At 35.5% G+C, this 16223-nt stretch overlaps 3 protein-coding genes and 1 pseudogene across 4 annotated transcripts; 2 read left to right on the top strand and 2 right to left on the bottom strand.

Moving 5' to 3' along the window:
* Positions 1-572: 572 nt before the first annotated feature.
* On the top strand, positions 573-1137 carry LOC103938261 (basic form of pathogenesis-related protein 1-like). Its single transcript, XM_009348266.3, has one exon. The coding sequence runs from the start codon at positions 634-636 to the stop codon at positions 1114-1116; it is 483 nt and encodes a 160-aa protein (XP_009346541.2). The 5' UTR covers positions 573-633; the 3' UTR covers positions 1117-1137.
* A 7020-nt stretch (positions 1138-8157) lies between these two features.
* On the top strand, positions 8158-9180 carry LOC103938267 (annotated as a pseudogene).
* A 689-nt stretch (positions 9181-9869) lies between these two features.
* Positions 9870-12237, bottom strand: LOC103938259 (trigger factor-like). 2 transcript variants are annotated; one of them, XM_048574993.1, is made up of 5 exons: positions 12093-12237; positions 11920-12013; positions 10742-10812; positions 10575-10637; positions 9870-10472 (listed from the first exon to the last, which is right to left on the bottom strand). In XM_048574993.1, exons 1-5 carry the CDS (start codon positions 12135-12137, stop codon positions 10107-10109), a joined length of 639 nt encoding a protein of 212 aa, XP_048430950.1. In that variant the 5' UTR covers positions 12138-12237; the 3' UTR covers positions 9870-10106. The 2 variants fall into 2 exon arrangements, with proteins under 2 accessions (XP_048430950.1, XP_009346540.2); XM_009348265.3 differs by having other exon boundaries at positions 11920-12012; positions 12074-12236.
* Positions 12238-13258: 1021 nt separating this feature from the next.
* Positions 13259-14680, bottom strand: LOC103938262 (probable xyloglucan endotransglucosylase/hydrolase protein 10). Its single transcript, XM_009348267.3, has 4 exons — positions 14436-14680; positions 14253-14353; positions 13950-14143; positions 13259-13833 (listed from the first exon to the last, which is right to left on the bottom strand). The coding sequence occupies exons 1-4, from the start codon at positions 14623-14625 to the stop codon at positions 13431-13433; spliced, it is 888 nt and encodes a 295-aa protein (XP_009346542.2). The 5' UTR covers positions 14626-14680; the 3' UTR covers positions 13259-13430.
* Positions 14681-16223: the final 1543 nt, after the last annotated feature.

Raw genomic sequence — 16223 nt, 5'->3', positions numbered from 1 at the left:
AGGTTTTTATCCAACATAATAAGTACATTAGCAAAACATTTTTATAAGGGATGGTATCAGAAAAATCCTTAACTAGGTAAACCACTTGAAAAATACTCCGGACAAGCAAAAGGAAACCAAAAAATATGCGAGCTAAAAAAAATTTAGTCAGCCAAACCAAATTCTAGTTTTTCTTTTGTTTGCCAATCTCATAGCTTTTTTTTTTTTTTTTTTTTTTTGTCAATCTCATAAAAAAAATTAATACATTTAATATTATCTATACTCAGGGGTAAGGATGGGTAGCATATTAATTTCATTCGGATTCGTCTTTAGTGAGAATCAAACCTAAAATCTCACAATTACAAATAAAGATAAATATCACTAGACAATAATATTAAGTAGCTTGTCAATTCTTAATTAGTGTACGTCAATCTATTCTCTTCTCTCTCTTTATTTACCTGTCCTCTGCCGCTTTATCTATATATAGAATCGAAATGTATGCAACCTCCCATTTCTTAAGGTCTATTTTTGACACCCTACTATTATTTTGTCTCTATAAATATAACCCTATCTGCATTCCTCCTTTCAAACCAACAGCTATAAATTCAACGTCCTCTACTATACAACAAAACCGACCCCATATCGAGATACAAAATGGCGTTCAACGTCAAGCTTATTTTGGGCATCTTCACCATCGCAATCATCATGACGCATGTCGCCGCAATCCTACCCAAAGAAGAGATCGATGGCTTCATCAGGGAACACAACATAGCTCGTGCCGAGGTTGGCAATGGACCGCTCAAATGGAACGAGACCATAGCCGAGTACGCTCAAGCTTATGCCAACAAAAGAATCGAGGACTGCCAAATGGAGCACTCAATGGGGCCTTACGGCGAGAACTTGGCCTCCGGTGATGGCATGACCGGTGCAGCCGCTACCAAATACTGGGTCACTGAGAGGGAATTCTATGACTACCAGCAAAATAAATGTGTCCGAGATGAATGTGGCCACTACCTTGGTGTGATATGGGGCAAAACTACTTATGTTGGATGTGGCATTTCAAAGTGCAAGAATGGACAAAACTATGTCATTTGCAACTACGATCCTTCTTACCAGGACGACGAGCGCCCCTACTAGAAACTATTGTATATAAATAATGCCACGCACTTTTTTGGTCGTAAGGGGGCAATGGCGACATATGTTGGTTTCTATTGCTGTATACGAATACAATCATGTTGCTGTATATGGTGAGAGGTGACAGAAAAATAATTAAAAAATGATTAACCATATTTTTTTTTTTTGGGTAATGTTTTTTAACAAGCTGAAGTTACAGCGAGGATTCTCTATGGACCTTTACAAACATATAATCATACTACATCTATCTTTTAACGTTATTACTAGAAAATTGTTATAACCAAGTACATTTATGATGATAATGTTGTTTTATTGCCGCCATTGCACCATTTACCATATTCGTTTTTCGGAAGACGTGTGAACGACAGTTGTAAAAACTTGAGGAAATTGATATCTTGGTTGACATGCACAATTCTCCAAGAAGGTTGTGCTTTGACATTAATTATGTTAATGTGAACATATGAATCTAATTCCACTTGAACACGATCGAGACCCAACCACTATTTAAAAAAAAAAAAAAAAAAACCAACTTAGAAGACGAACAAAATTCGTCTCTTAAGGACAACGTTTGTCACTCAAAAGATAAGACAATAGAACTCCATTGTGTAGAAATCGTCACCCAAAAGCCGTCGTAAGACATTTTTGTCGGTGGATACAAATATTTGTCCGGGAAAAAAGGTCTTGTCCAGTGGACAAAGCAACAAACCTCCATCATGTAAGCTTGTGTTGACTGCAGAGGCCCGACAGACGTCGCTTTACTCGTATGGTTAGTAACCCCTTAACAGAATCAGTCTGAACGCTAAGTTATATAACTTTTCACTGTAGGCGGGGGCATTTGATGCTTTCAGTTGATTCACCTGATAATATTAGACAAACATTTAAATTTGTTAGTTCGAGCAACTTAATTGGTACAATATATATATGTCCAATACAAAACACTTTAGACTTACATATTCGAGAAACCACTGTGGAAACAATTCACGGTGTTTCTTGGCATACAAATGTGAAGGATGTGCCTACTTCATCATATTTTCATGCTCATCTAGGTATGACAGTGTCTCGTCACAATTGTTGAGTAAAAACCAATGTGCTACCTCCATGTCTTTCTTGGAAAACGACTCGCGACAAATCAGATATCCGAATGGTCAAGCGATTTAGCCAAAATCTGAAAGTTCCTCTTTTCTCACACCCCTGTCATTATTGCGAGGAGGATGATTGGTCCCGAAATGAGCAAAATCCAAACGGTTAAGCTGTTCCAAAATCTAATCATCGGACCATTCTCTAGGTCTGAGGCAATGCTCTTTCTCCCTGTCAAGCTCTTTATCCTTCTCTTGCCACTCATGGTTCCAAGGCAACCATCTCCGATGACCAAGGTAACAAAACTTTCCGGCATGCCAACTAGATGTTACATCTTCCTTTCATACAGGGCATGCCATATAACCTCTAGTGCTCCACCCGGAAACCATTGCATATGCAGGGAAATCGTTCACAGTCCACATCACTGCAACCCGCAAAGTGAACATCTTGCAAGTACATTTGTCGTATGTGCGCACACCATGTGTCCATAAATCTTTTAGCTCATCCACCAATGGTCGCGAGTATACATCGATTGACCTACCAGGATCCTCAGTTATCAATAGAGTCATCATCATGTATTCTTTTTTCATCTCCATGGCGGCAAATTACACGGAAATACGAAAATCGACCAAGTACTATGGTGTTGGTTTAAAACCCCAAACGGATTAAATCCGTCAGTGGCAAGTCTCAATCTAACGTTATGAGAATCAGCAGCAAAATAGGGAACGTCCAATTGAACTCTTTCCATGCCTCTCCATCTGCAGGATGCCTCAGGACATCATCATCAACTCGCTTTTCCTTATCCCATCTCATGTCCGTGGCAATATGTGTTGACATATACAATCACTGCAACCTCGGTTTCAGGGGCAGATAACGCATGACTTTTTGTGGGATCTTAGTCGTTGTATTCTAAGATGTCATTTTGAACCTTGACTCATTGCATACAGGGCATTTATCCAATGCTTTATTCTCTTTGTAGAATAAAATACAATTGTTTTTGCAAGCATGAATTTTTTCATAACCCAACCAAAGACCATTCAACACCTTTTGTGCATGTCTATGGTCTTTCGGCAAACAATTGTTATTTGAAAGCATTCTCTTGAAAACCCCCAAAAAGTAATCTAAACATTGGTTCGACATACGATACTTTATTTTTCCGTGCATTAGTTCCACAATGGCCGTGAGAACGAAAAAGCTCTCGCAGCCTGGGTATAACTCTTGGTTGGCTTTTTTTTAATAGTTTTTCATGTTGTTCGAACTCTACATTGTCCATTGGTGTAGGCACATCATCTTCCCCTTCCTAATTGGTGTTTGTCGATGCAAATGGAAAAGCATCATTTATAATATCCATGACTTGTTCATTAGGATCCACAATAGGTTCAACATTGCCCACTCTTGTGACATTTGAAGACAAAGCATTGTTTAATTGTTCTTTATGATGATTCTAAGGATTATATGTCTCAGTCATTCCATTCCTTACTAAATGAAATCGAACATGTTCAATTGTCTCGCTTAACGTATTGTTACACCTCCTACAAGGACACCGGATTCTAGTTGCACCCGGGTTGTGTGTACATGCAAAGTCCATAAAATCCTCGATTCCATTCAAGTATTTGTCTGCGCATCTATTCGTGTTCTGTATCCACGTCCTGTCCATAATTCCTAGAACCACAATAACAATACAACAATCACAACAACTTCATACAAAATGATAATGTCACCTTATGCCTTCAGTAAGGGCCTTATCCCATTCGAGAATGCATAGTCATGTCACGTAACGGCTACATCAGATTAGATTTCGACGTGGATGAATTTCGGCAGCATCTTAATACAGTTCTTCAGGTGTACGACCCAAAGAACGTAAAGAGATGACACCGACATCTCCACAATCGAAACCTAATCCTTCAACCATAAACTACATGTCATAACTGTACATCCCCAAACTGTCCAAATAATGGGACAATTCAAGAATTAATTGGACCGCAGTCATGCTTCCGCATCCATGTGCGAAATCCAACTAATCCTCGAATGGGAAACTAAGTTTTACTAAAAATAAAAAACAAGTACAAAGTTAATTTCAATTAACTCCGTACATCACAACATATATTTGTACATCATGCACAAATTTAACAACATAATATAAATATAATTTCACAACACAATTTAAACATAACAAACTAAGTTCAACATAATTTAATTAGTTTTATATGTTAAAAAAATAAAACGAAGAAAATACCTTCTCAATCGTTCTCCACCAATCGCTAATCACACATAATATCCCTATAGACGACAAAATTAATGGCGTTAGTATGAATTTACATTAATACTTTTACCCTAACGATAAAAAATGCTTACCAAACACACCAAGATAGCTCGATCAACATAGAGAAGAAGATGGGGGGAGTATTAGATGATAAAATTGAAAGAAAATGAAAATGACAAATGACGGATTGAGCAAAATTGAAGGGATGAGTGCAGAGGCACAATCTGCAATTTTTTTTGCAGTTTGCCTCTGCACATGGTTGAATCCAAATTAAAAAGTTCACTTTTGGACGAACGATTTTGTGCGATAAAATAGGTCTTCGTCGCGCAAACATCCATTGCGCGACTAATATGGTATTCGTCACGCAAATGACACTTGCACGACGAAAAAAGAAGCATTTGTTGCACAAGTTTACCAATTTTTTTATTTATGTCCTTCACTTTACAATTTATTCCTTTCAACACATTGCGTGACGAAAGAATGTATCGTCGCGCAATGCATATTTTTTTAATTTTTTTCTATTTTTGTTTTTTATTATAAATAAAAAACTCAAACCTAATTAAACATTAAATTAATTAACAAAACTAATTTACTATCCCAAATAGGAATTATAATTAATGCAAATATTAATACTCATCCACTTAACATATAATTATTCATTAAATTAAATATAAAGTAAAAAAAACCCTCATCAACTTCAATCGTCCACCCGTAACACATCAAACTTCCACTACCGAAAACTCTGCTTGAAAAGCCCATCCACATAAATTTGTTGCTTCTCATCGATTTCATCAACATCTCAATAAACCTACATTAATGCCAATAACAATAAATTAGTAATTTAAAAAATATTACATTTTAAAAAAAATAATTGTTCATTATTTACCACAAACTTACCGATAACTCTCCTAGCATGGACTTCTTCAACTTCTTAGGAACCTCTTTCCAAGACTCAAACTCGGCAAAATAATCCCTCCGTAGCAAATTTCCAATGTCATACTTAAATTCGGCGTACGCCTCAGCTAAATTTTTCCATTGGAAAGTACAACACTTGCTTCCGTCGATACCTCTCTAATTGCACTACAATTTCGTTTTTGCCAGAACCTTCTCCAGAATCGGCCATTCTTTTTGAAACAAAAAAGAATTGAAAAATAGGGCTCTAAAACTATGTTTATATAGCACTAGGACACCTTTGCGCGACAAACATATTCATCGCGCAAATTTCAAGTTCGTCACGCAAAATGCGTCATCAATGCACATTTAATTGGAACGTTTGAACGTAGACTGACCGTGCTCTGTGCGACAAACATATGGATTTGTCGTGCAAAGTTGTCTTAAGCGACGAATAAAATATTAATTATTTTTAGAATAAATATTTAAGGTATTATATTTAATATCTTAAATATTTCTTCTAAAAATAATTAATACTTTAAATATTTATTCTATAAATAATTAATGCCTTAAATATTTATTCTATATATAATTAATGCCTTAATCAATACAATTATTTTCAGCATACGTACGATATTCATTGAAGATTGTAAACACATATAAATCAAGGATAAGGTGCTTACATTAGGTTTCAATAAAAAAAAAACCCAACAAGAATTGAAACCTAATTAAGTCCAAATACATAATTGAAACATAATTAAGTCCGAATACATAACTTGTTAAAAAAAAAAAAAAAAAAAAAAAAAAAAAAAAAAAAACACCTTAAATTTAAATATTGTCATACAAAACGTAAATTTAAAACTACTATTTGTATGATCCTAGTCCATTCCACAAGACTTCATAACGCCAAATATTGTAACATCCCTCCAATGCATTATCCATTAACTTCATCAATTGTTCGTTCGTATCATCATCAAACTTACACTGTTACACATATGTGCAAATAATTAATTCCAATATATAACTAAAAATTTCACAAACTTAATTATTAATCCATCAACAATATACTTACTAATACTTCATCCATCACAGCCTTCTTCACATTCTCGGGCACATCTTCCCAAGAACACCACTCAGCAATGGGACAATTATTCCCTATGGTTACAACGATCACATGCGCAAACTCAAAATGATCCCTTAAATCATGCGGGTTGGCGTCCCATACACTCTCATCCTTATTCTTATCCTCCATCCTAGCATGAACAGAATTTTGAAGAATAAGGATAATAGAATTGTGAAGAATCAGGACAGCAAAAGCGCATATTTATAGGTAGGTTAGGACCTTTGCGCAACGAACCCTTTGTCGCGCAAACACCTATATTAAATGCGGTATTAATTCTTCGGATTCACCTGTAGTAAATGGTCAAAACTGACAGGAACTTGCACGATGAATTATTGGTCGCGCAAATGCCCGTTTCGTCGCTCAAGTTTTTCGCGCCAACAAATATTCGTCGTACTAAGTGTTCTTGCGCGACGAAAGTGCAAATTTTTTTTTGCTCCTATCTTTTCTATTTTGTGCGATGAAGTGTATTTTTCGTCGCGTAAGTACGTCTTGAGCGACGAAATATTCTTTGTCGCGCAAGCTGTTTTTTCTACTAGTGATAATCATTTACCCTTAGGTAATTGTATAAACAAGTATACTCATACCCATAACCGTTTATAAACAGGTAATGGTATCCATAATCACATACCCATTTAATTATAACCGCATACCCATTTATCCGTTTTTCAATAAGTTGAAAATCATTTCCCATTCAAAATCACTTTCTTTTTTCTTTTCTTTTTCTGTTACAAAAAATCACTTCCTTAATTTGTCATACCATGTCAATAAGGAGAAATTCTTATGTGAGGCTTCCTCGTAAGAAGAGATGGGTTATAGTTATGGTGACCAGATAATCGCGGTTATTTATCCATAACTGTTTAATCCCTTATCCGTACAATCATTTACCTTTACGTACTTGTATAAACGAGTTTACTCATATCCATAACCGTTTATAAACAAGTAATGGTATCCATAATCACATACCCATTTAATTATAATCGCATATCCATTTATCCGTTTTTCAACAAGTTGAAAATCATTTCCCATTCAGAATCACTTTCTTTTTTCTTTTCGTTTTCTGTTACAAAAAATCACTTCCTTAATTTGTCATATTTCATGAATCATTTGTTTGCAAGTCATCTGCCCGGGAATTTACAATAAAAATGCACCGACATAATCAAACCTAAGCAAACAATAATCATCCGTGTGTGGCAGAGATCATGATTGCAAAAAATCAAAATTATGCAAATTTATGGAGAATGAGTTACATATAAAACAAGTTCAACTGTCATCGTGATGCCTAATACAATGTCATGTGTTAGGTTTTTTTGATGTTCACGATATTGTATTATTGGACTAAGATCGAAGCGCCATGCAGCGGATGAATTTGTTCCATGCAAATTGCTTTTTCAACTTATAGCTGGTTAGCCAAATTAAGATTATAATATTAAATATGATGCCCTTGGAGCACTTACTAATGATCAATGAAAAGATTTATGCGAAATCGATCTCGGAAAACAATTTACAATACTAATAAGATTCTCAAGACATTTGAAGAATAAAAAGAATTAAGAAACCCACACAGCGATGCAATGTATTTGAGTTTTACGAGAATTAAACTTGAAGTAACACATCAATTCTTTCTATTTTTTATATCAACTTACTTTACTTCTTTTAGAAAAAGAAACATGTAACTTGTACTGATCATTGCACCACTTGCTAATTTTTACCATAATAAAGCTAATACAAGACCAAGGGGGGACCTTTTTTTGCCAATTGGTTGCATAAAATTGCCATATTATATTTCAATTTCCCAACATATTGCTCATAAAAAATTTTCACGCAATTAGATTTCTTCCTATAAAAATCCTAATAAGATGTCACACATTCACACGATTAATCCTTATTATAAGTTCTCAATTATTTGTAGCCGAAAAGAAAAAAAAAAAAAAAAAATTCAACTAACGCGTTGTGGGTTGCAGTTCTTTGTATCGTGATCATGGCACTAGGTCAAGTTCATCCCTCTCATGCTCAAAACTCACAGCAAGACTTCCTCAACGCACACAACGAGGCGCGAGCGCAAATCTATGTGCCGGATATCGTGTGGGACAACTCCGTGGCGGCGTATGCTCAAAACTACGCCAACTCGAGAATTGGTGACTGCAATTTGGTGCATTCAAATTCCAACGGGACTTACGGCGAGAACTTGGCGAAAGGGAGTGGTTCGTTCACGGGCGTGGCGGCTGTGAACTTGTGGGTGGCGGAGAAGCCTAACTACGATTACAACTCTAATTCTTGTGTGGGCAGCAATGCTTGCATTACACGCAAGTGGTCTGGACGAACTCGGTTAAGTTGGGGTGTGCTAGGGTTCAGTGCACCAACGGGTGGTGGTTTGTGACTTGCAACTATTCCCCACCTGGAAACTACGTTGGGCAACGTCCTTATTGATTAAGGAAAGCTTAATCCAAATTATGGCATGCATGGCTGCTAATTAATTGGTAAGTTTAATTAATTATGATCAAACCATGAAAATAATGAGGATTGATCCCTTGAAGCTTTTGATGAAATAAAATAAGAGATGGTGCACTCTTTGCTTTTGGTCATCAAGGGTATTTATGTAAATTTGTTTCGTTTCGTAGCATGTTTTGTACCTTGATATTGTTCATTTGGATCATGCTTGCTGTTGTAGTTAAGCAATATATCTGACTAATATTGCGGGGTTCCACTACAGTGATTTTACAGTAGCTTTCTTCTATAATTACAACTTCTTTGTTTTGTACAAACGATATTATCTACAACAATAAGAAGGAGGGTGGGTTTGGCCTTACAATGGATTAGTAATAATGTGGTTTAAATTTGTACCTTTGGCAAGAATCAAACCTAAGACTTCTCATTTACAAGTGAAAATGAATATTACTAGATCGTAATACTAAGTAACTTCTATAATTACAACTCAAATCCCTTTGTTTTTGGAGACAAGGATAGGGAAGGAAAAGTTTTGTGTGGTCAAAGATAGGAGGACAGATCTAACTCAGGTTGAATGTATTGTCATCTCTAGAAATCTCTATGTAACTGCCTTTGCATCTTGAATTTTAAGTTTAGTTGTTGCTTTAAACCTCGGAAATCATTATTTTGATAATCCTCTTTCTTGTTCAAGTATTTTTATTCGTGAAGATCAGCTTGGGATGTCCAGGCCTAAATTTATTATTATTTACTTTGTTTGGGTTATAAGCCCTGTTTTTCAACCAAAAAATAAAATGCATACACCACACAATGTTGCCAAAGCACGTTCTCCTACAATTTCATTCGATGTTGGAAGAATTGCAACGCATGGATTTACCTCGAAGCGTACATGATACTTAGTCTTTGTGGCTTTTTCTATTTTTTGTTCTAGTGGTAAAATAACCTCGCAAACCCGATAGATTTGCAGTAGAATTACCTTTCATTATACATGTAATTAGTCAAGAATTTCATAAAATTCATCTACAAACATCGTATTTAGAAGGATTCGGGTGAAATTACATACAAAATACATGCAAACGATATAACATAAATGTTAACTCTTCATACTACTCATCATCTCTTCCAGACTCTCCCAAAATCATTCATCATGTGCCCTTCTCACTGTGTGGAAACATTAACTCTATATATAACTAGATCTTACACGAATTTCATGAGCTCAACAATTCTTGGTCGTTTTTTGGACCGATTGTTACCAACATCTTCACTCAAAGAATTATCTTGATCAGGCTCGCGTGTTTTGAGTTTCGCATGAGAGCATGTTTTCTTATCATCTTTATCACTTGTATCATCTTTGATATCATCACTATCTTCGCTGTTACTGTCGTCGGAACTATCTTCGTCATCACTATTCTTGCTGCTACTGTCATCATCACTGCTATCCTCTGATTCCTCTCCGCTACTGTTGACGGCTAATGGTATAACAGGCTGACAACCAGAAATTGCAGATTCAGCAGCAGTCACAGCCTCAGGAGTTTGAAGATCAGCAACGCCCAGCATCAACTCCTGTCAATTCAGATCCACCCACAAATCAATTATTATTCAAAGGCATCAACAATCTGTGAGCGTGCGTGTGTGTATGTGTGTGCATCCGAGAGAGAGAGAGACCATATTAATGACTTCAGATTCATTGCCCGTGAGCACTTCAATATCATAGTTTTCTGGATTATCCTACATGTCAGTAAATGAGCAAACACAGTTAGTTATGTGTTGAAACAGATGTTAGAATTGTGGGATAAATAATCTAGATTTGGTTGCAAGATCGATGTGCCAACCTTTGCATCCCGGTATAGTTGTTCGTTAGCTTCTGATATGACTCCCAAAAAGTCCCTTACTTGCCCCAAAACTGCGGCCAAGCAAGCAAATAATATGAACAATATTTTGCATGGTACTTCCAACAAAACAACACTAGAAATAAAACAGAATCAGAGAATCTCAAGTGCATGATAAATTGAAAATTACTGTTTGAGCAAACAAAAACGGGCAAGGCAAACAGTTTAGAACATCCATCTCTTCAGCTTCAAATTTGATGCTACAACATTCTGTAATCTATTTCAAATTTGTCATATTTTCTGATCATCAATGAAGTTTTCATTTGCCTAAAACAAATAAAGCTTGGGGCATAGGCTAAACCAGCCTTACAACCTCCTCATGACATTATATACACAATCATCAGCTAGTGTATAAAGCATCACATCTAACACTAAAAATTTGTGAAAATTCAGCTAGAACTATGCAAGTAATGCAAGTTCTCACTACTGAAAAGGAAAAATATGAATAGGGAAACAATGTATGAGCAACAATATTCCGTGGTAAAGTAATTAATTGACTGTAGTGGATCGACATAAACAGAGATTCAAGCCAATCACAAGCAGAAAATGAAGTACTTCCTACCCTCTATCTCAAGCAAGATGCTTGCCAATAAACCAAAAGAGGAAGAAAATAATAACACCAGAGCAAAGAAAAAGTAAACAGCACATAAAATAATCCTATCTCGTCAAATTAAACGATGAAATTTCAGCGCAGGAATATGAAGAATGAGAGAATTCCAATAACAGGAGACTTTGAGTCACACCCTTCAAAGTTATAACTCAAACCACTACAACTTAGTAACTTAGGAAGTTCGAAAACAAAATATAAAATATAGGAAATTTAAAAAGGAAACAAGAAGCAGAGGCACTATGCTGGGATCGAGACCCCGTATAAAAGAAATTAAGCATCCATCACCAAAATTATAGACCCATTTGAGACTTAAACATTATTTAGTTGGCCAAGTAGAAACCAACATAGAAAATTACTAGCCGGAAAATAAAATCTTTCACATATGCGCGCATCACACCAAATGGATCTCATATTTAATCTCCTACCAAGAACCCATAATTCAAATTCCTTTAAATTGAAGTTTTCACAATTGAAAGAAAAACCCAAAATTTAAATGGGGAGAATCGAGTACCTTGGCTTCCGGGAAGAGGAAGAGCAGGGATGGGTTTCCCTTCGGGTTGAGCTTTCTTCGTTGAGGCATTTTTACAAACAAGTAGCGTGCTTTCTGCAAGAAATATACAGAATGTAAGCTACATGAATTTGCATAGAGAGAGAGAGAGAGAGACCTAAGGGTGAAGTTGAAGCCTTTTTGTGCTCCAATTGCAGAAGGTCTTTGCTTGTATTTCCCATCTTCCTCTTTGTCTCAACTGTACTCGACCAAAGGGTTTAGGGTTTTGGACGAAACGGCAGCAATTTTCTAAATTTTTTTTTTTCGTTGATTCTAATTTTGTTTCATTAGAATTTCAGATCGTGTAATGGGCTTTGTCAATCAGAATTAATTGGGCCTTCAGATCATTTAATCACTACGGCCCTTCTTGATTGGGCCGTTTGGCAACGTTTCATGTTTTTATCGTTACTAGTGTTGGGTGAAAATATTCCAAAGACAAACCCATCCTACAAGGGAGGCTGAAATGCTTCTGTGAGTCTTACCAGCTCTCGGAAGGGATGGATAACCGTGTTTTGCCACCAATTATCTCTCAGGAAAAAAAAAAAAAAAAAAAAACCTTACCTATAAACTTATCGTGTCCAAATATATAAAATCAAATTCCTTCGCAAATTTTATTGTGTCGTGTGGTATATTTCAATTGTATTAAATTTTAAATATATTGTATTACGCAACAAATATAAACGCATGTGCTATAGCGTTAAACGTGTTTCTTGAACAAACAATAATCCGACCCATTAAGAAGAAATGTGTTCATATGCTACATAACTGACTTTATAAGGCTCGACTCAAACCCTTTGTTTTCGTGCAAAATTGTGGTGTATTATCGTCATGTCTTGGTAGAAACATCTTTTGCTTGTTATGCAAAATACCAGTCGCAATGATCATTAATGATAATTCAAATCACCAATTAGAGAGAACAAAATCTCATTGGCAGCCCAATGATGAAAGTGGTTTAGTAGCATCTAGCTTCACATTGTTGAATCTTGATTTCAAATCTCATGAACAACAATTGTTGATTAATACGGTGTAATAAATCCCATTTTCAAATTTTAAGCTAAGAATATACTTGATCGAATCACTAAACTAAAATGATCATTGGAAAGCCCTTTACTTTTATATGGAAATAAAATAAAATAAAATAAATGAAATTAAAAAAAAAAAACAATATATGCCTTTTATTTTAAGAGATTTCTTTTGTATAAAAAGGTTCAAAAGCCCTAAGAATGCATCCCTTTACCTTTTCTTTTAAATTCTTCCAAATATAGCAAAAGTGAAGAAACATTTTGGCATCTTGCAAAGGAAATCCAAAAGAAAAGTTACTTTACTTCCAAGTCTCATCCAAAACAAACCTCTGTGTAATTTCTATCTTACAAATAAATCAGCTACAAGATAAACACAGAGAAAAAAAATACAGGAAAACAAATAATGAAAGAGAAATTAATATTTTTGGTAATTTTTTTTTTTTTTTTTTTATATCAGTATTTAGGTAGAGAACACTCCTTTGGAAGGTTGCCTTGGAACCTCTCCTTATCTTCGCAATAGTCATAAATCATGTGGTACTTCCTAACCCATTTAAACAACCTTCTCTGTGCATTTGATAGGGTACTAAACCTCTCCTCGTTCCACCAGTTTGTAGGGCTATCTGCCCTACAAAACCTGGGATTTCCCTTCCAAACACAGGCATCAATCGTGTGGTTTCTGAATGAAGCTATGAAGGGGCCTTTCGACCAATCGATTTTGTCGCGCCCGCCTCCTGTTGCCCAGCTGTCGCCGTTCCATAGGCTGGCTTTGATGCTCATTGGCTGCCACCTTGGAAATGCTACACCCTTGTCTGCATGGTTTCTGTATAGTCTAATTGGAACCCAATCCACCATAAATCTACAGGCAGCAAAAGTACACCAAATTTGTCCCATAAATTTATTGTGTATACTTAACTTAAATATGTAAAAGAAAGATTAAAATGTAGTACTGATCTGATTTGATAGATGGCTTACACAATTTGGTGAAGGTTCCATAATATGGAATAGGTATGGAAGTCCTTTGTTGGATCAAACCACAGATTGATCCTCTCTTCGCGGTCATCCAACCCGTCAGCGAAAATGTTTGTTTGAAGGATATATGGTTTGCCTTCAACATTGCCAAGGAACTCATAGTCTACCTCGTCACGGTTAGGTTGATCAGATGTTAACTGCATTGATTAATTTCCAGTTGATCATATACAATCCATTAATACTCAGTCATTAGCAAAAATGTGGAAGAAGAAGAAGAAGAGGGAAATGGTTTTTCTTTTTTCTTACATAATAGGCCACAACTGTGCCTGCTGAATGGCCTGGTACTAGTTTAATCTGCATGTCAATTTGTCCAAATAAAAACATCTGGTTTGAAGCAAAACCAGCACCTAGGGGAAACGAAAAACAACATCATCAGAATTCTGAAATGCTACGACTAATTAAAAGAGTTTATGAATTTTGATCATGTACCGGATTCTTGGTCAAGCTTCAAACTCATTGTCTTGCCATCAGCTGAAGTGTTTACATGGCCAGGAGACCATGTGACAAAGAAATCTTTGTTGAAGTCACCTGTTGAAACAACGGAGGCATCGACAGTTCGAGTTGATATCAAAGTAAGAAAAAGCCCAATAAAGATGATAATCCTGTTATTCTCAGTCATGGTTTTGATTCAGGTTTCTCGGACGAATATGATAGCAAGATGTTTGAAGAAGCTATATATATAGATATTGATTGCATGGAAGGGGAGGTAGAAAATGGGAACAAAGAACATTGAATCGTAAAAAGACGAGAGAAAATGTGTGACAGAAGGAAGGTTTTTGTTTAAGCAGGAATATCTTTAGGGGGAAGCAAAGAAATGTATTGGTTGTTAGCATCTTATGAAATATAATTATGGGTGCTTTGTGGTTCCTATTAGGATGTCATTAAACTTTGATCATTGCAAACTTGAGTTAGTTAAATTGACTATAACAATGTGCTCCTCCTTCTGCATTCAAGTTTGAATCTCCGTCTTTCGAAATTTAGATTAGATTAATTCAAATAACGTCGAATGAAAAAATTAAAAAATCTGGACACATTGCATTTTTTTTCATTTTGACAGAAACAATTGACCAAGTTAAGCTCAATAATAACTTTAACTAGCATAGTGCATGCCCTTAGGCATTCTAAATAAGAGCTAACTATCTGTTAGGTTAGCAGAAAGTTGAAGAAAGAGAGAAAAATTCACTGTTTTGTTTTCTTTTTGGCTTTCTAGGATAACTTGGTTACTCAAGCATCCCTTCTATACTCCATGAGGTCTTTAAGTTTATTCCTTCCCTCCCTTTGTAGGGTTGTGCATGAGTTGGATTTCCTTTTTGACCCAATTTTTGAACAGCCAGCAGATCCCCAAGTCATCCATATATTGCACAAATTTCATTAGTATAATCCAACTTATCAACATAGTTATAAACTTCGAATATATTGTTGAGAACTAATTCTTCAGATTAATAACATGTTATGTCGGAAGAAGTCTCAAATGTGAATTTCCTATATTTTTAAATAAAATATATAAAAAATTCAAATAAAATTGCTCTATTGTTTGTGTAAAAGAACAAAGACATATGGAACAACGATCTTTGACAAGAAGGAGAGGTTTTTCAATGTACCAAAAACTCAGAGTGATCCATTACATGTAATTATACAATTAGAGGGACACTTGAAAAAATAAAAAGAAAAAAAAAACTTTCCACCAATTATATAATAACATGTGGCATATCGCCCCGTATCCGAGCCCTTTGAAAAATCTCTCAACAAGAAGAACATTCTTTAATCATTATTATTAGTCTCGGTTTTGCAGTAAGCCAGACACCCCCAAAACATACAAGGAAATTCTGATTAATTTTAAAGTTGACAGTAGCGTTAATCCAACTTCAAATCATTACTATTGAACTAACTAAATTATTAATTATTAATTATTAATCTACCACATAACTTACCTATTACTGCTGTGGCTTTTTACACAAAAATCATTACTATCGTTGCTAACACTCCAAATTTCATCCTACAAAACATCCAACTTATGCATGTCTTCAAACATCACAATATCGTGCCCTGTATGTTTGGTGTTAATTTGCAAGTGCACATGATAGTTGTAGTATAGCGTTTTGCAAGTCCAAATATTGTTCCCACGAGGATTCTAATTCAATCTCCAATTTGATAAACTAAACCAAATCCAATTATATGAAAGATACAAAAACATGAAAATATAAACATAAACACAAA

This window comes from the organism of the source record quoted next, unplaced genomic scaffold (assembly GCF_019419815.1).
Source record: "Pyrus x bretschneideri cultivar Hongxiangsu unplaced genomic scaffold, Pyrus_bretschneideri_v1 Contig77, whole genome shotgun sequence".
Taxonomy (NCBI): Eukaryota; Viridiplantae; Streptophyta; class Magnoliopsida; order Rosales; family Rosaceae; genus Pyrus; species Pyrus x bretschneideri.
This window is presented reverse-complemented; position numbering and strand designations above follow the sequence as displayed.